This window comes from Sebastes umbrosus, chromosome 1 (assembly GCF_015220745.1).
Source record: "Sebastes umbrosus isolate fSebUmb1 chromosome 1, fSebUmb1.pri, whole genome shotgun sequence".
Lineage (NCBI taxonomy): Eukaryota > Metazoa > Chordata > Actinopteri > Perciformes > Sebastidae > Sebastes > Sebastes umbrosus.
The window spans coordinates 2,456,068-2,476,768 of record NC_051269.1 but is presented as its reverse complement, the minus strand read 5'-3'; the positions used below and the strand labels follow the sequence as shown (position 1 = coordinate 2,476,768).

Below are 20,701 nucleotides of genomic sequence, written 5' to 3'. Positions count from 1 at the left end.
TTAGACATAAAGTAGTATTTGGGTGGAATAAACCTTTAAAACTACAAGTCTAGAGAGAGCTCCATCAGGTTCCATCTCCAGCTCCATCATAAGGTTTAAGGTTTATAAGGACATCAGGCAGGTAAGAAGGGTCGTGTCCATTTACAGTTTAAAGTCCAAAACAACGAAGGGAAGTTAAAACTGGTGTCATGTGCCTTTTTTGACATGTCATTGCAGAGTAATCACACGTGTAATTAATAACATTAATTATGGCCCTGATCCATTGAAGCCCTGGTTTAGAGCATACCGGCTCACTGAAATGGCTGTGACACAGTAAATAGTGCGTGCGTGCGTGCGTGCGTGCGTGCGTGCGTGCGTGCGTGCGTGCGTGCGTGCGTGCGTGCGTGCGTGCGTGCGTCAACCATGGATGTATTAAGAGAACTGGATACAGCGTTGGACGATTTACTTAATTTCATGGCCAGTAGGCCGTTTGTTAATTTTTAACAGGGGGGACGGACTTGGTTTGTTTAGTTCACCTGCCCCATGAACAACTCTTTTAAGGTTTTGTATTTCTTAATACCCCCAATCCCTAAGTATGTAGTTTAGAGAATATTTTATATCCAAGACGAAACTGACAGAAGGGCGGGGTTAAGAGGAAAAGTCACAATTACAAATCCTTATTAATTCAGTACCACGGACATGCACCATGTATCTATTAATACACGGCACAGTTAGGCTACTGATATTTCAGAGCCATAGTTGGGGCCATAGATTCTTGCACAAACCTAAGCCAGATAAAGGAGTCAGGCAGACTAGACTCACTAAACAACCCCTCTGCCAGTTTCCTAAAACTTACGTTTCCATACAACGGAGCTAAATTGTGAATTATGTTTGGAGGGAAACGTATTTTGTCACGGATTGGACGTATCACAAATACATTTCTAATAACAGTCCGTGCAAATCCACATAGGGATGACATGGAGAAAGCATGTTTTTTTTACTAAACCTAATCAAGTACTTTTGTTGTTTTGAATTCCTATACACTCATCATCTATCCATAACAATATACGTCATGGTGTCAGAAGTAAACGATGGAGCGACTAAAGCCGCCGAACCGTTTTTGCCTGGAAGGAAACCTGGCGGACAACTGGTGTTCGTAGATCTAGAAGTTCGAGCTGCACCTTGTGGCATCGATGAAAAACAGAAAAAGTGAAGTGTGCGACTTTTCTACATGTAGCTGGAGACGGGTACACAGGTATGTGTAAACCATGGGGTTTGATAATGATGTGGATGATTTGGGCGTACTGAAAGAAAGGTTTCAGCAGTATTGTGAGCCAAGGAAGCACATAACGTACCCGAGACACATGTTTTTTACAAGGGTCCACGTAAAGAGTGAAACAATCGATGCATATGTGACTGACTAAAGAATAAAGAGAAGGACTGCAAGTTTGGACAGTTCACAGATTCGCTGATAAGAGACTGCATCGTGTGTGGAGTCACTAATGATCAGGTCAGATCTAGACTGCTTATCATTGAGTAAAGCTTTTGATATCTGCAGAGCTAACGAAGCATTACATGAAGAAAATGACATAGCGGTGGACAAGCTAAGTAAAATGAAGCTAACGAAAAAGCCCAGGGATAGCAGTGTCAGTGATAAAAATGAATAAGTGTGGATACAGACATGAGCCTCGCAAGTGTCCCGCTTATGGTCAGATATGTAAAATCTGTTCACGGAAGAACCACTATGGTCAAACAAAGAAACCGAAGGAAAGCGAAAGTGAAATGTTTATTGGAGCTCTTGAGTCAAACAAGAATGTAAAGAAAGAAATTATTCAGATGGAAAAAGAAGCTGCCAATACAACTAAATGAGGACGGTTCCAAGTTGTGTACTTTTGATACACCATTTGGTAGGTACAGATTCAAACGGCTTCTCTTTGGTGTGTTATCAGCTCCAGAGGTTCTCCAGAAATGCATTGCTCAGAGACTGGAGGATCTGGAAGGAGTTGTAAATGTCATGGAAGATATTGTGGTGTGGGATGTAGACAAGGAACACCACAACAAATGTCCGAGACAACTTTTTGACAGAGTAAGCTGAACAAACAACAAACAAGTGTAAGATTGGAATAGAGAATATCAGAGATACAATATATTGGACACGTTCTGGTGTTAGACCAAGGGAGGTAAGAGCAATAATGGTAAATAATAATAATGATAAAGTTGTACTGATGAGGTTCTTGGGCATGGTACAGTACCTCTCAAAATTGAGTACACTTGAGTGAGTAAACTACTCAGAAAGCAGATGGAAGGGGATGTTGTGTAGCATTGGGAAGCACATCAGCAACACAGCTTTGAACAGCTGAAGAAACTGGTAAGCGATGTTCCAGTGCTCAGGTATTATGATGTCAACAAGGAAGTTACATTGTCAGTGGATGCAAGCTCTGAGGGACTGGGATCTGTAATAATGCAGGATGAACAACCCGTGGCGTATGGATCAAGGTCTCTTACTGACACACAGAAAAGATACGCACAGAAAGAAAAAGACCTCCTAGCTATTGTGTACAGGTGTGAAAAGTTCAAACAGTATCTGTATGGAAAAGGGCTACAGACAATAAACCACTTGAGCCAATGTTCAAAAAGGATTATACAAAGCTCCTCCCAGACTGCCGAAGATGCTGATGATATTGCAGGATTTTGACTTGCGTGTAGCCTACAAACCAGGAAAAGACTTGCACATTGCAGACAGATTCAGCAGAGCTCATCTGCAAGAACAGACTGAACAACTACTAGAGGAGGAATTAGAAGTTAATCTTCTATCAGCACACCTTCCCATCTCAGAAGAAAAACTGAATCAGTTCAAAACTGCAACAGCAGAGGATCTTGAACTGCAGCAAGTGATGACAGCAGTTCAGTTGGGATGGCTAGTGCAGGTTAGCCAAGTTCCAGCTGAAATAAAGACATACTGGACTTCTTTTTAAGAACTCTAGAATTGCTGACCCTCAAAGACTGAGAGCAGAATTGCATCAGAAAATCCATCTTGGGGTTGTCAAATGCAAAGAGAGAGCAAGAGATGCACAGTTTTGGCCTGGCATGTCCAAACAAATTGAGAACATTGTGTTGAGGTGTAGCATATGTAACACTTTCAAAAAGAGAATTGTGAAAGAACCACTTCTGTGCCATGATATTCCAGACATGGGCAAAACTGGGTGTGGATCTTTTCCATTTTGATCAAAGTGAGTATCTATTGTGTGTAGATTACTACTCAAAGTATCTGGAAATTGCCAATGTGCCCCAGACGACAAGCAAGCATGTTGTCATAGCTCTTAAATCCATGGTTGCTAGATGTGGGATCCCAGATGAGGTCATGTCAGGCAATGGGACGCAGTTTGCGAGTGAGGAGTTAAGACAATTTGCTGAGCAGTGGGAGTTTAAGCACATGATATCAAGCCCAGGATTCACACAACCCAATGATCAAAACCAACAAGTAATCCAGACTATGAAAATCCTGCTCAAGAAGGCACAAGAGAGAGACTTATATCTTGCTCTTCTTGAGTACAGAAATGCACTTTTAGATGGAGTGAAACTGTCTCCTGCCCAACTGTTGATGGGTAAACGACTGAAAACAAAACTGCCTGCTACTGCTTAACTGTTAAAGCCGCAGCTGTATGGGAAAGTGACCGATAACATGAAAAAGAGACAGTTGAAGCAAAAACTGTAATTTGGGCTAGTTTGGGATCTGCCTACACTACAGCAGGGAGAGACTGTCAGGTTAAGAGTAGGCAATACATGGCAGCCCGCTGTTATGAAACATAGCCATGTTCTGCCATAGTCTCTTGTGATCCAAACACCTGAAGGCAGTACCTTGCGGAGAAACAGGCAACATCTGAAGAGCAGAGAGGACAGTTTTCCAGAACCGAAAAGTACAGATCAGGAAGACTTTCCTACATCTACTAGTGAGCCAGCACAAACCACCTCGGTATTGTCAGCACCTGTTCCTTCCCCTGTGAAAGAAACTGTAACACCCAAAGTGACTACAGGACTACACAGTGACTACAGGACTACACAGTGACTACAGGACTACAGGACTACACAGTGACTACAGGACTACACAGTGACTACAACACTACACAGTGACTACAGGACTACACAGTGACTACAGGACTACACAGTGACTACAGGACTACAGGACTACACAGTGACTACAGGACTACACAGTGACTACAACACTACACAGTGACTACAGGACTACACAGTGACTACAGGACTACACAGTGCCTACAGGACTACGCAGTGACTACAGGACTACACAGTGACTACATGACTACAGGACTACACAGTGATTACTGGACTACACAGTGACTACACAGTGACTACAGGACTACACAGTGACTACAGGACTACACCGTGACTACAGGACTACACAGTGATTACAGGACTACACAGTGACTACAGGACTACACAGTCACTACAGGACTACACAGTGACGACAGTAAAGACATCACACTTTTGGTGATTGAACCTCCAAAATGTTATTCACTGTAAGTCACAGAAAGTGGAGAAACATAAAGTTAGTTAATAGTGTTACGTTACAGGTAGCATACAGAGTTAATGTATGTTTGTCCTGAATTGAAAGCAACATTGCATAACTGTTCATGTTGAATAGGAAATAAGCTAATTACAACAATAGAGGACCTGAAAGCTACTGGTTTAAATTTAGAAGAAGCATCTGTAAACCTGAAGAAGATAAATGCTTTAACCATGTTTATTTTGTCATTTTGTTAAGATTCAGGTATATTTGCATTGGTTATATATTCTGATATTCTTGAAAGAAGGGAGATGTGAACTAATGCCGAACCTGTTTATTTAGTGACCTGATGTATGACCTGTAATGTGCAGGTTGAAGAACTCTCCGTCCTGATTTGTTTAGGATCTCCATAAACACACACACACACACACACACACACACACACACACACACGCACACAAACAAATCCCCACTGTCTTTTGCACACCGAAAACAAATTTGCTTCACTCAAATAAATGACACAAACACGCACACACATGTTCCTGAAGGCAACTTTGCATCATTCAAATGACCCAGTATGACCACTGACATCTGCTCCGGGGAACCAGACATCCTGCTGACTTTCCTATCAAATGAAGCGGTCTGGTCTGGATAATAATGTACACTCAAGGATTTGAGTGTTCTGCTGTGATGCAGTTGCACGTTTTGATAGGCAAGGCCTTTGAGGTTGAAAGGCTTATTTGTACAGGACATTTCAGACACAGAGGCCATTCAAAGTGCTTTACATAATGCAAAAAAGACATGGTTCTGGGAAGAGCTACCAAACTAATTCCAGGTCTAAAAAAGTAGCTCTGTCTCCTAAAAATGACATTCCCATACAACAAAACTGCATTGTGAATTAAATTTTATCGTGGACTATATTTGTTTTTGACGTATTACAAATACGTTTGTAATGATAGTCTGTGGAAGTCCGTGTATGGAGGAGGTCACTTATTTAAATTTACGTCCATAGCTTAATAACTTAACAGACGTAGTCATTTTAAGCCAAGCCATGATGTTTTTTTTACCAAACCTAAATAAGTAAAATTGTTGCCTAAACCTAACCAAGTCGTTTTGTTGCATATTTGTTTTGTTTTGTTTCAATATACAAAGTAAAGGACGTGTTTAAAACTGTTAAAAACTGCAAGTGTAATCCAGGAGGAAATATGTTTCCCTCAAAAGTATTGAGAATGCAGTTTAGTTGCATGGGGATGTCATTTTGTAGGGGACAGGGTTGGAAAGAGATGTCATATGAGAAGAAGTTAAGACAACTAAAATGACCTAGTATAAAAGGGACACAGAGGTTGACATGATCAAGGTCTATAAACTTGTTCACAGAATATATGATATCCTAGCAGATCCCATCATCCACTTTTAGAATAATAAATGTGATTTAAGAGGGAATTCCTCTAAAAAGAGAATACAACCATCTTCAGGCTGTAAACGCATGGAACGAGCTTCCAGAGGAAGCTCTTTCAGTTAACTCTTTTAAAAATAGATTGGAAGAATTCAATGGAGAAACACGTTCAATTACATTACAGTAATCTAACCTGCTGGAAATGAAAGCATGTCCTGCCTGGACACGAATCCTCTGATTCTAGCTATGTTTTTAAGGTGTTGTAGAATGCAGACTTGGTAATTGATTTGGCAAGACTGTCTTTGGCTTATATAATTCCACCCTGTAATATTCACAACTGATCTGCTGACAAACTAGTGTTAAACATTTGTACAGAAAAGCACTGCTTGTGGTTCCATCACATTTCTTATTACTGCTTGTTCACTGTTGTTGTGTGAACGTGTTTACGTTGCATCAGCAGTAACTTAAGACAGCTCAAATGTAGCTCCAATGCGACTGTAAGGAAGTAAACCGCGAGGCTGGTATCTGTTACAAGTAATAATTGGGATGTAGGAGTGGAATTAAACTTCAAACTGCAACTGCAGTTACAAGCTACGGAAGTAATTTTTCCAGGTCACCAGGCCAACCACATGTATATTGAGCCAGTCAGCTTAGCACAAGATATGGCGTGTCAAGATGGACGGGATAGGGAAAAAAAAAAAACATGTTGTGAAAATTGTTTTTCGAGACCCAGATTAGTCGGGTACCTTATGTGACACTGAAGTAAATCATATCAAGTTTTACAACAAGGTTGTAACACAGGACATCTCCTCTCACTGGAGATGTCCTGTGTTTTCTATATGGAAATTTCCACTTCAAGGGCCTTCCTGGTTGAACTGTAATCTTCATCAATTGAACTTGCAATTACCTTTGGTATTGGCGCATTAGACAGCAGAGAAATATAGATTAGTTTCAACACTTTATAACAGGAACACAGCTATTATCATCCTGCATTAGTCATCGTAACTCAATGTATCCTCATACAACGGTTTGCATGATATCTTCAACAAAAAGACGAAAAAAAAGTTATTTCTTATTTTTTGTGCTTTTTCATGCGAATGTTCAGCAACACGTGACGAATATCCATCAGCCTGTGTCAATTTCCGCTTGTTGCATGCATACAGTATTTTCTAAATAAACTTCCAGTATCACAGGAAACAGCTTGGTTAGGTTTAGGCAACAAAATTACTTGGTTAGATTTTGATAAAGATTGTGGTTCAATCAACCCTGACTTCTGGTTTTCACACGGGATACAAACACCTGCCTCCTGGCCTTTTTGAAATTTTATCCAGTATTGAGAGAATACGCTGCAGCCGCCAGCCGCTAAACAAGCTGCAAAGTAATCATTTGTAGCAACCTGGTTTACAGTTTACAGTTTTTGCCACTGACAGGCTCAGATTGTTATACTAAGTGTCTGCCGACATTATGGAAAGGACGCTACAGAGAAATGTAATGTTTTTCTTAGCTTTCGCTTGATCCGGTCTGTTTGTTATTGTGTGTCTCGCTCGGAGAAGCCTCGCTCTGAAATCTTGCGTCGCATCCGCATTGTCGAAAGCAGCTTGGCTAAATATTGGGTTGAAAAATACCGAAGTTATCCTTTGATGCAAATTATTGTTGCTGACTGTACAGTCGCTAACTTGGATGCAAACACATCTGGTGCAGTGTAGGCTGCACCTTGTTGACGAGAGGAGTTGATGTCATCAGATGATGGGTGTTCACTGGGTGTTTCGACCCTGAACCATAACACCCTCCCGTTGGCGGGTGGTGGCTAAATCACTGCTAAATCTCCTCCTCCTGGCTTCCAGCTTGTCTCCTCTCTCCTACTCCATAGCCAACAAGAAGTTCTTTCTGGCATCTCCCTCACTGGCGAAACAAGGCTTGTCATCATTGAAGGCCATCTCAATGCATTGAGATATCGGGATGAGATTCTGCAGCCAGTGGCGTTCCCATATCTCCACAATCTGGGACCTAACTTCATCCTCCAAGATGACAACGCTCGCCCCCACAGAGCCAGGGTTATCACAGACTACCTCCACAATGTGGGAGTAGAGAGAATGGAACGGCCTGCCAAGAGTCCAGACCTCAACCCAATTCAACACTTGTAGGATCAGCTTGGGCGTGCTGTACGTGTTAGAGTGACCAACACAACCGCGCTGGCTGACCTGCAACAAATCCTGGTTGAGGAATGGAACGCCACTTAAAGAAGTTTTAACCTTAGTTAGCACCTCTTTACTGGATATGATCAATTTGTCTTTACTAACAGGTTATGTACCACAGTCCTTTAAAGTAGCTGTAATTAAACCTCTTCTTAAAAAGCCCACTCTCGATCCAGAGGTCCTAGCCAACTATAGACCTATATCTAACCTTCCCTTTACCTCCAAAATACTGGAGAAAGCAGTTGCCAGTCAGCTGTGTGACTTTCTACAGAACAATCATTTATTCAAGGATTATCAGTCAGGATTTAGAGTGCACCATAGCACAGAGACAGCAAATGAATATTACAAATGACCTTCTAATGGCATCGGACAAAGGACTTGTCTCTGTACTTGTCTTGTTAGATCTTAGTGCTGCTTTCGACACCATTGACCATCACATCCTATTACAGAGACTGGAACATTTAATTGGCATTAAAGAAACCGCACTTAGTTGGTTTAAGTCCTATTTATCAGATCAATCTCAGTTTGTACATGTTAACGATGAGTCCTCCATGCACGCCAAAGTTAGTCACGGAGTTCCACAGGGTTCTGTACTTGGACCAATTCTATTCACATTATATATGCTTCCCTTAGGCAATATTATTAGAAAACACTACATAAACTTTCATTGTTATGCAGATGATACCCAATTATATCTATCGATCAAGCCAGACGAAACCAACCAGTTAACTAAACTTCAAGCATGCCTTAAGGACATAAAAACTTGGATGACCTGCAATTTCCTGATGTTAAACTCAGACAAAACTGAAGTCATTGTACTTGGCCCTGAACGCCTCCGAAACAAATTATCTAATGATATAGTTACTCTAGATGGCATCGCCCTGGCCTCCAGCACCACCGTAAGGAATCTGGGAGTTATCTTTGATCAGGATATGTCCTTTAACTCTCACATAAAACAAACCTCAAGGACTGCTTTATTTCATCTACGTAACAATGCGAAGATCAGACACATCCTGTGTCAAAATGATGCAGAAAAATTAGTCCATGCATTTGTTACCTCTAGACTCGATTACTCCTTATTATCAGGCTGCTCCAATAAGTCTCTTAAGACTCTCCAGTTGATCCAGAATGCTGCAGCACGTGTACTGACAAAAACTAGAAAAATAGATCATATTACTCCTGTATTAGCTTCTCTACACTGGCTGCCTGTAAAATCAAGAATAGAATTTAAAATCGTCCTCCTTACCTACAAAGCGCTAAACGGTCAGGCCCCATCATATCTTAAAGAGCTCATAGTACCCTATTACCCCACTAGAGCACTGCGCTCCCAGAATGCAGCAGGGTTACTTGAGGTTCCTAGAGTCTCCAAAAGTAGAATGGGAGCCAGAGCCTTCAGCTATCAAGCTCCTCTTCTGTGGAACCAGCTCCCAGTTTCAGTCCGGGAGGCAGACACCCTCTCTACATTTAAGAGTAGGCTAAAGACTTTCCTCTTTGATAATGCTTATAGTTAGGGCTGTCTTGGACCAGCCCCTAGTTAAGCTGCTATAGGCCTAGACTGCCGGGGGACTTCCTATGACTCACTGAGCTCCTCTCTCCTTCAGTATATATTCATGTCCCATTCATTGTTACTAACTTCATTTCTTCCCCGGAGTCCTTGTGCTTTCTTGTCTCGCAGGTAACCATGGAGCGAGGTTATACCTGGAGCAGGGGTACACTTGGAGCGGAATTTCACCTGGATCTGGATGTCATCTGGATTGTGGCTGCACCTGCTGCTGCGTCCGCTGCCTGCTTGACACCAACTGCTACCATCGTTAATTAATTCCGTCTCTACAAGGGACTACCAAGGCTAACGAGAGACTACCAAGGCTTAGTGACAAAGTGGCAGCCTGGAGAATGAGACTTCTCGGTCACTGCCAAAGACATCAAAGAACTCCCAGCAAGCATGCTGATGCTGCGGGGACCAATGCACGGGTATCGATCACAGGGACGTCCGGCACCAACATACATGGACGTACCGAGGAGAGATGCTGGACAGTGCTGGCGAGCTAGCCAGATGTATGGTGGACTGAGATAGCTGGAATCTCCGCTTGAAAGCCTGTCTGAGGACGACCCAATGATATCAATTCCGATAGTTGTACTATCACTCTTTTACATCCACTACTATTGGTTTTGTGTTATCAGTCCTACTTGTATTAGTTATTACAGCTGCTGGGCTATTATTGTGGCTGCTTCTCTCTCTCTCTCTGTCTCTCTCTCTTTTTCTCTATCTATCTATCTATCTGTCCCCCCAGCCGGTCTCGGCAGATGGCCGCCCACCCAGAGCCCGGTTCTGCTCCAGGTTTCTTCCCACCAATCAGGGAGTTTTTCCTGGCCACAGCGTGCTTGGTGGATCTTGTTGGTTCTCTAAACTATGGTGTACGGTCTAAGACCTGCTCTATGTATAAAGCGTCTTGAGATAACTTCTGTTGTGATTTGATGCTATACAAAAAATAAATTGAATTGAATTGAATTGAATCCCACAGCAACGTGTGACCAGGTTGGTGACCAGCATGAGGAGGAGGTGCCAGGCTGTTGTGGCTGCGTATGGATCTTCCACCGCTACTGAGGCTCCTGACGGTGTATTAAATTAATAAAGTGTAAAATAGCCAATATGTCTTGTTTGTTCCTTGTTACTGATAGAGAGTTCAATCATCCCATCCACCAAACAACTCAAAACAAGAGTCAATACCAACAGGAGAATACACTGTTTACCATTGGCAGAGCATTTTGGCAATTTTTTTTTGGGCACTACCCACATAATCAGCTGTGCTGCTCATCCCACAAATGCTTTATCCTTACAAGTTGGACATCATTGTGAAGGTAAATAAACAGGCTTTCCAACGACGTAAAATACAATGACCATTAGCATTGTAACAACAGAGAAATAATCAACCAAACACAAGTTTCAGAACTTTTTTTTCCCAGCTTATTTGGCACTCTTCCTTTCGAAGGCTTGGTCGAACCCCTCTTCCAACGGGACTGTAAGTTCGATCAGGATGATCTTCTTCGCCTCATCCGACCACAGGACCACATCCAGCCTCAGGGTTGTCTGGATGACCTGGGGGACCGGCAGCCTCCCTCCCAGGTCCACCCTCATGTCCCATGATTGGGCCTTTTGTAGCAGGTTGTTTGACGTTCTTGCTCTGGTTGATGGCTTCTCTCCCTCCCTCACAAACCTGATTGATGGTGTTGGTCAACCCTGAACAGATGGGATGCCTTTCATTTAACAGGATTGCCGCGGCGGTAACGGTGCCTCGCGTTGGCAGAAAGGGAGGTGGGACTTTAATTCTCTTCTGTTGTTTCTTGCACTAGCTGCAGTGAGCACCAACCACCACCAGGTGGCACATGTGAACAGTCTAGTCTGCAACAGCTGTGAGAAGCTGAACCCTGCATTTCTGCTCCTCATACAGTAGAGGGAGCGTGAGAGTATGGACTAAAGTTTAGATGGGATGAAAAACTTTCTTTGATCATGAAGCTCATTGTTACTGCACAGTTCTCTGGGTTATCAGTGAAGTGTATGAACTACACTGCAGACTGGCGTCTCTGAACGAGTCCAGCACGGGTTGAATGCGCATCAGCAGGTCGGGTCCACGTTCAATACGTCCGATGTATGAAGTGTCTGTACCCCCACTGCACTGCATTTTTATAAACACAAGATAATCTGGCCCTCAGTGTTGATAGGCTATTAATCGTGATGTGTAACAAATCACATAGTGCTGTGAGCGGGACATCTAGTGGGACTACGGAGTGGTGACTACAGACAGAGAGAGGCAGCTGCATCAGAGCCAGAGTAGCGCATTTTTTAATAACTTTCATCAGCATTATCGTTCTGTCTTGGACGTTTGTATCCCAATACTGTACATGAAAGAACGACCATCAGGTGCACTGTGACACAAGCGTCAAGAGGTTATTTTACATGAAACCATAACAACTGCATTTTCATCACCGGCTTTCAAAACGTCCGTAAAGTAATATTAATATATTAATATTCATATTATTATCTGTTATCTGATAATAACTATTATCTGAGGACAAATGGTGGAATTTAGGCCTATTTCATTTCCTTTGTTTAGGATATTTCCTTATAATTCATTTACTTTTTCCCAACGAGTGGTACAGTATTTGCAGTCAGGTGGGGAAAGCCATAATTAGCACCCGGCCGCCCGGTACTACCCAGCCATAGCAGAGTGCTTTACTACAGTATACATGTTTTAAATAGTCTATTGTAGTTCATGAAATTAAGACAATTTATAGTTTGTACTCAGAGACTGGTGTTCATCTTTTCAAGCTTTTTTGTGCGTCAGCCATTTTGAATTTAATGTGCGATTTTCGCCCATTTTTAGCGATTTATAAGCCGTGTACTTTAATGAACTCCTCTTACAGATTTAATCAGAACAACTTGAAATTTGGTCAAGACCATCTTAAGACCTTCAGGAGGAAAAGTGTTTCAAATGGTGAGTTTTCACTGAACAACATGACCGTGGCGTGGCAGCCATTTTGAGCCATTTGCCATGAAACAGGAAGTTGTTGTAAGACACTGTACATAGTCCAATCTGCCCCAAAATTTCTCAGGCATGATAAGGGTCCAGTCTTGAGGAAATGTACATGTCCATATTGAGTCACACTCATAGTGCCCCCTACTGGCAAGTTGAAATGACATGTTTTCTATTTTAATGTACTCCTCCTAGCAGGTTGACCAGATCCACCTCAAATGTGGTCAGAAAAGCCAGAAGACCTTGATGATGCATTATTGTGAAGACTGGGTTTTCGTTGAACGGCGTTGCCGTGGAATGGGGGCCATTTGGCGTGATCTGCCATGAAACACAAAGTTGTTGTAACTTCAGCATACTTTGTCAAATCTGCTCCAAATTTCTCAGCCATGATGGTGGTCCAGGCCTGAGGTCATTTTCATGTCGATATAGACTTATAGCCCCGCCCCCTTTCATAACTCATGAACCGTTTGTCATAGAGTCTTATGGCAGGCATCATTGTGGTCGTCAGAGTTCCGGTTTCATTGTACCTGGCCGCGTCAGTCGGCGTCCCGCCAGTACCCCCGACGCGCGGGAAGGTGTGAGGGCCCGTTCATCACTGCTCGCAGCTTTAATTTTCAATTAGGATTCAAAACGGACCCTGCTGACCCTGAAAGAACTCAACAGGACTCTTACCAAATAAAAGTTTATTCAAGTGTGCTATTAGTATACTTATTTTAAAGTATACTTTTAGTTTACTTTGTATGTACTTATTAGAGATATACTTAATTATACTTAGCTTATACAGACAGGTATACAGAAAAGTCTAAATATACTTGGCTTATACTTGTACTTACTCTTTTGATCGAGATACTATATACTTATGAAAAATACAATTAAGTATTCTTGCCTTATAGGCCTACAGAGAGGTATATACTTGACTTGCAGTTGTGCTTACTTTTTGATTAAAGTAGCTTATTAAAGTGTATGAGAGTTTGTAAACAAATATTTTGATAGAAATGTATTTAAATTCATCAGGAATTTTCTACATTTTTGGATTCTCCGTTCACCGTGGAGGCATGTGAGAAAGATGTATACAATATATACTGTATACATATACAGTATATATATCTATAGAGGAGAATATATTGAAAAACAACCAGCTTCTCATGCTAGTTGAACAAAACCAGTGGTGGAAAGTAAATAAGAGTACATTTACTCAAGTACTGTAATTCAGTATACTATTGAGGTACTTTACTTATTATTTACATTTTATGTTACTTTCTTCTTCTTCTATTCAAATATTGTACTTTTTTACTCCTACATTTATTCGATACCTTTAGCTACTAGTTACTTAGTACAGTAGTTACAGATTCTGATTAATAATACAAAATATAGTCCACAAATAAACTATAATATATTATCATTGATACGTTACATTTATTTAGCAGATATTTTTACCCAAAGCGACTTACATTAAGTGCATTCAACCATTTGGGGACAGCCCCAAAAAGTGCAAGAATCATGCAAATACATCAACTTCATCAAATATGCTGAACTACTTCAAGTGTTCGTTTTAGAAACGGTAGGAGATGCAGAAAGCGTTTTTTAATTAACATATCATTAACCAACACAGTCTCACTGCAGTTCGTGAAATAGTTGCAAAATTGATTCGTGTTCATAGACACGAATTTCAAATTTTTTTCGTGACGCTCAGCACGACTTTCAACAAAGTATTTTTCGGGCTTTTTCCTACCAATTTCCAGCAACACGTGACGCACGTGTTAATTTCCTCTTCAGTCTTTTCAAAATAAAAGTACTTAATTAGGTTTAGGAATAGACTCGACTTGGTTAAGATTAAGCAACAAAACTACTTAGTTAGCTTGAGGAAGAGATCGTGGTTTTGGTTAAAATAACTCCAGAAGTACCGTAACGTAAGTGACAAATAAATCAACTTTGACTTGTAGTTTCACACCTAAAACCAATACCGGTCTCCTGGGTGAAAGGCCTGTGTTCTTCTCCACCCACCCTGACCTCCTTTGTATGCTGCGTTCGCCACTTGGAATGCTTTCTGGTTAACAATTACGTGGATTACATACGAATTGATTTCTTGCTGACCATCCCGAAAGAAATTTGAAATTTGTGTACAAGAATCAATACATTTTGTGACTAATTCACGAACTGCTGTGCGACTGGGTTGCATTACCATATAACCAATATTAAGCTATTTTCTCACAGATCCACGGCATGACAGTTTCACACGACAAGTCATTCCACCGAGCGGTTTCAGCTCTGATATGTGCACAGTCCTCTTCCTTGAAATATGGACCTCCACCACCATTATCCGGCTGGTTCTTCCCCCAATTCCTAACAGGTTAATGAACAAAGAATCATGATACTGTAAATCTCTGACACAAATACAATTCCTCTGTGGCACATAAGGCTCTCTAGGTTGATACTCCGTCGTAGATGTCTGTCATATCTGCAGTGAATTTTTGGTCTAAGAACGCAGGACTGCGCTTTGTAACACAAGCTGTAACACTGCAACATACTCAAAGGGAAGAAACAACCAAATGACGAATACGTTATTATTGAAAAAAAGAGGAAGGACCTCTTTTTATGTCGTCTCTACTTCAGTGTGAAAGTTAAAATTAGGTGGTGAAGAAGTGCCTGCTAACCATTTGTTTTAACACCAGTTTACCCGAATGACAAAGTTTCTCACTTTCCTCTAGTGGTATGAAGACATTGCAGATGTGTTTTTCCCCAGTTGACAGTCACCATTGAAGTAAACTGCACGCTGCACAAATAGCAACAATGCTGCCACAGCTACTAGTGAAGCATTAGAGCTGTTTCTATAGTTACATAAACAGGCAATTCCTCATGATAATTTTACTTACATGAATAGAACTTTGCAGACTAATTGTTCTGTTTCTGGCTTATCAATGGTTTCAAATTATTACTTCCCAGAAATAAATGACTCTTCCACTGAGGAAAACAGGGTTCCATTAAAAAAACATTACTGAGGACAATTAATCTGAAAATTGTGTATATTTTCTTTAGTTATTCTTATAGTTATTATCTGAAAGCTGCAGTTTTAGATACGTTAAAAGCTCAGCATTGGAAGAAACCGCTTGAGCTGAGTCATATTTTATGATCTATAATAAATCTATCTATATATATTTAAATAAATCATAGTAACATAAAATGACGGCTGTATATGTCTATATTAAATATCAAAGTAAAGGCTTACTTCAGAATCAGTGGAGTTCCATCGATCCATGTCCAGTTCCCCTCCACATCTTTGTCATTCAAACCAATCCAAGTATTTTTCTTGGTGAGCCCAGCAACAAACGTCTGTTCAACATAAAGAAATCCACATTATATTTTAATTTTAACCACAATATGTGCAGTTTACGTATTTATCTGAACATGAAGGAGAAAAGAAAATGTTTTCGCAACTTGTTGGTAACCATCTAGACACGATAGTTATACACGGTTAACATCGTGAATAGAAACAAAATAACAAAAAACACAACAAAACTACTTAGTTAGGTTTAGTAAAATATAAATTAAGTTACGTACATAACGTTAAACGCTTAACGCAATATTAAAATAAGTCAACAATGACTTTTGGTTTCACACAGGACACGAACAGCGGTTTCCTGAAAGTCTTTGTTTGTTTGACCAATCCATCCACCACAACTTCCTCCCTAAGCGGACTGATTATTAACATATTTGTGAGAAGTCAAAAACGTAATCTGGCTAATTGACAATACAGTTTCTTTGTATTGGAACATAATTTTTATGAGATCAGGATGCATACAAATGATTACAAAGGCTTTTGCATTCATTTCAATATCAAATTGCAAACATGCACATACACAAAGACACATTGCACCTGCTCTTTTGCGCTGTTAATCGTCAGCAGATCTGCTCCTCTGTTTCTGCAGTCCTCTCTGCCTTTATCCCAGGAGCCAGTCTCACCAGAGAGGAAGTAACAGGCTATTCTGATCGTCCATCCTGCAGGACACGCGCTCTCTGCAAGATACAAACAAGATTCAATACAGATCAACAAGACTCATGTCAATGTGTCTGAAGTTAGTTCGGTCAACTTTTTCAATGAATGCCCCTTTACCGGCCCTGTGATGATGCTCATATGGTTGCTGTAACCTTGTCGGACAGTTTGAGACTCAAAATTGAGATTGTTCTGCTTGTTTTTTCTTTAACTGTTAACCTGATTGGTTGAACAAGACAAAAGTTTAAAAAAAGAAAAGAAAAGTTTTGCACCATATAGATTATATCATCTACAAGTGATCATGTCATGCAGTGTGTCTCTTGTGCAACTAACCTGAGAAAAAAATGTTAAAGAAAGTAAATTTAAATACAGCGCATGCAAGCACTCACTCTCTTTGGACAAACTCTGAAGCCTGTCCAACTCTTTAGTCATTTCAGTGAGGCTGGCGTTCAGCCGGTCTCTCTCTGCAGACACGGAGGACAGCTTGTAGTCGCTGGCCTGGAGACACTCAGTCAGGTTGGCTTTGATAGTGGAGAGATCTGCAGCTGAATCACCTTCTGCAATCATGTCTATAATGTATTGCACAAGACTACATTTCATTATTTTGATCACACTGAGCCAACATATCAAAGAGCGGAAAGTGAAACTCTGCAGCAGACTTCCGTAAATGGAGCATATTTTCTACTGCAGGTTTATCACAGTAGAGATGCAACATGCCACTGCTGCATATGTCTTGAAAATGTACTCCTGTTAAAAAAAGCTAATAAGTTGACACTGGATAAATGGTGAGATGACGATCTCAACCAAATTCAATTTGAATACGCCACCAAAATGGAATGTTTTGTTGATTTGACTGTTTGGTTTTTATTTTATGTCAAAATATTGAAAACAAAACTGCTTCGAAAGAGCAAAACCTAAATGAGAAAATTGAGAAAAGACAAATCAAACAAACGAAAAGGGAAAAATAAATTTTGGGGACGGAACAAAATAAAACAAAAATGAATAAATAAATAAATAAATGACTCAATAAATAGATAACTATTTCATTAAATGTAGCAACAATAATATTAAAAATAAATGTAGCCATTAATTAATTTCTTTTATTTATTTACTCTTCTGTTAAATTGTCCCTTTTATTTATTCATGTATTTATTTTTATACATTTTTAAATGTATTTATTTATTTTGCATTTATTTTATATTTATTTTTGTATATATGCATTTATTTTTTAAGAGAAAATCATGCATGCATAAATAAATAAATACATAATAAATAAATAAATGGATGAATGAATGAGTGAATAAACAGATACATAAATAAATACACACATTTAAAAATAAATATAAAAATAAATGCAAAAATAAATAAATAAATAAATAAAAGTAAATGCAAAAATAAATACATTTAAAGATAAATTGAAAAAAAAACATAAATAAATAAAAGGGAAAATTAAATGAAGACACAATAAATAATGGAATTAATTCAAAGATAAATAAACAAAGAAGCAAACTAAAACAGATATATCAAATTATGTCACATTTGATCAATTAATTAATGGTTTCATTTATTTTTAATATTATTTTTGCTGCATTTAATTATACATTTATTTATTTATCGAGTCATTTATTCATTCACTTATTTTTTATTTTGACAGGTTCCGTCCTAACAGTGATACGCATATCTAGGGAAAACATGTACATCTTCCAGAGTAGAAGGATGCTCCTACAAGCACGGGATCGTTCTGACTTTATCTTGTGAACGTGATTTAGACTCACAGTGGACACCGAGGCCGATGAGTCCAGCCAGCAGGAAAACACTCAGCATACCCAGACAGAGAACAACAGCTCCATGAAATCTCCTCTCTGAGCTCCTGGGACCTTGTGGCAGCTGCCAATTCTCTGGTGCTTGCTGTTGTTTCCCTTTTCCCTGGTGTTTTTTTGGTTGAGTTGCTGAGTGATTAGAGGGTTATTCAGTTCACCTGTTGCGCAGGGTGTGGGGACTGGCTCTTAAATGATAGTTGAGAGCAGCTTGGTGCATTCCCCTCTTGGCCAATCAGGGTGTAACGACGCCCTTTCTGTAGGGCTTAAAAGAGGAGGGAAACTACACACCCAGTGTCATTCTGATCTCTCCTTCACTCAATGCAACATGTGTTATCAGCTTTACCAGAAACTCTGGTCTGTTTTGGGCCCTTTTGGGATTCTGTGATCTTTGTGTTTTGTTTGTTGAGAGTGTTGACTCCTAGTTGGGGAAACAAGTTAAGTGCCAACCAATTGGGTTACCTGCACTGGGACGATTAGGTGCTATTTGGGCAACGATCTGGCTTGCCTTACAATAGCCTAACGCCTGTAGGCTGTATTTTTGTATTCTATTCATTTGTTGATTTTCAATGAAACCCTTTATACCCATTTCTTTTAGTGTATTTTATTTGGGAAAACTTTAAAGGAGGGTAAAAGGAAAAACACAAACCAATATTTCAGTTTCCTTAATTGTTTGTTAATATAGAGGCATTTGTTCATTATTGAAGAGGCATTTGTTCATTATTATTATTAAGAAGGCATTTTATTTTATATTATTATGTGGATGGGAACTGTTTTTCAGTCTTCTGACTGAACAACTAAAGTCTGGGGAACTCAGTACCGCCACAACCTGAACACAGAGTGATACAGTCAATGGTAATCAGATGATGATATACAGACTGACTCAATACTCTTACCTGTGGGATTGGTCGAAGGTCCTCGGTCAACAGACTTGTCATATTCAACATTGGCGTAGATTTCCTCCATCGCTCATGAGGTGGCCAACTGTGTCCTAAAGGGTCAGTTCTCACAGACTACATGTAAATGCTGGAACTCCGGTTGGTTATAATTTCTTTTTTTTTCTTTCTAAAATGAAGGAGGAAGTCGCAAGTTTCTGAGGTGTTGAAAACACCTTGTACAAAGTCATCCACCACTAACACTATTTTTTTGTAAGCTCTACATCCGTGTAATGGCAGTCACATGAACACTGTAAGTCTAAAGTTATTAGGGCCCGAGCAGCGACAACGTTGGGCCAGTGAAGGCCCTATTGAAACTGTAAAGATTATTGTTTTTCATGCAAATTAATTGTCTTTTTGAGGCCTTTGCCATGCTCAAAAAACAACCTAAACATTTCAGGTTCTATAAATGCGTTAAAGAAATTAGTGACGTTAAAATGAATTTGCGTTAACGCTTTATTATCCAATTTACTTTGACAGCCCTAAAAATATATCAACATGTTAATTTCATGTTTAGAGATGTTAAACATTGAACGGGGTCAAAGGATAACAGGAGAGTTAACCTCAGGCCAGCAGGAGAGACAGAAAGTAAAAGTAATACCTTGTCTTTATTTGAGATAGCATGTGTTGGTGTGAATGTGTTGCATGACTGACTTATCAAGAATGAAGGATCTAGATTTGAAATAGACAAGCATAAATAAAGGCAGCAGGTGTGTCAGCAGGTTTTTCAAGTTCCCCTCCAGACACGTTTTACTTTTCTTTGATTCATATTTTATTTAACGTGGTTTTCCCACGTAAAAAGTTAAACTCTGAAAAGGTGCTGCAAGCACATGTACTCTTTCTCCTTCATTGAGAAGTTCTGGATCCCCTCAGCAAGGTTTCAGGTTTCTTTGCCGGTGTTGTGTTAAAGACTGTTTCCCGTCGATATGTGTCGGCGTTTGCCAATTAGACAGTGATTAGCTTTCAAATTTGTGACATACCAAATCTAGCCCGGGGTTACGTTTGAATTTGATTTTAGGTAAGTGCACAGACTCCCACATCAGTAGAGGAATGTGAAAACACCTCTCTTGTGACCAACTTTGCACAGATGAAAGTCAGTGTGGTCAAAGTCAGACATTTTACAGGACATAAACATAAGAAAAAACTATTTTTGATTGGAGGGGATCTTTAACAGGTGGGCGGATGGATATGTGAGTCACCAGGATTGACCAGGATTAGTGGAACAAGTGGAGCATGGCGGCTCTGGAAAATACCTCTGAAATGCATGACCTTGGGGGAAGTGAGAGGTGGCTGGAGGCAGGGACAGAGGGGCAAAAACAACAGCATGGCAGAAA

At 40.1% G+C, this 20,701-nt stretch overlaps 1 protein-coding gene across 1 annotated transcript; it reads right to left on the bottom strand.

Annotated features, from left to right (window-relative positions):
* Positions 1-16,310: 16,310 nt before the first annotated feature.
* Positions 16,311-19,780, bottom strand: LOC119481328 (C-type lectin domain family 4 member M-like). The gene is made up of 5 exons (XM_037758176.1): positions 19,329-19,780; positions 18,391-18,492; positions 17,005-17,184; positions 16,499-16,638; positions 16,311-16,319 (listed from the first exon to the last, which is right to left on the bottom strand). The coding sequence occupies exons 1-5, from the start codon at positions 19,396-19,398 to the stop codon at positions 16,311-16,313; spliced, it is 501 nt and encodes a 166-aa protein (XP_037614104.1). The 5' UTR covers positions 19,399-19,780.
* Between the last annotated feature and the right edge of the window lie 921 nt (positions 19,781-20,701).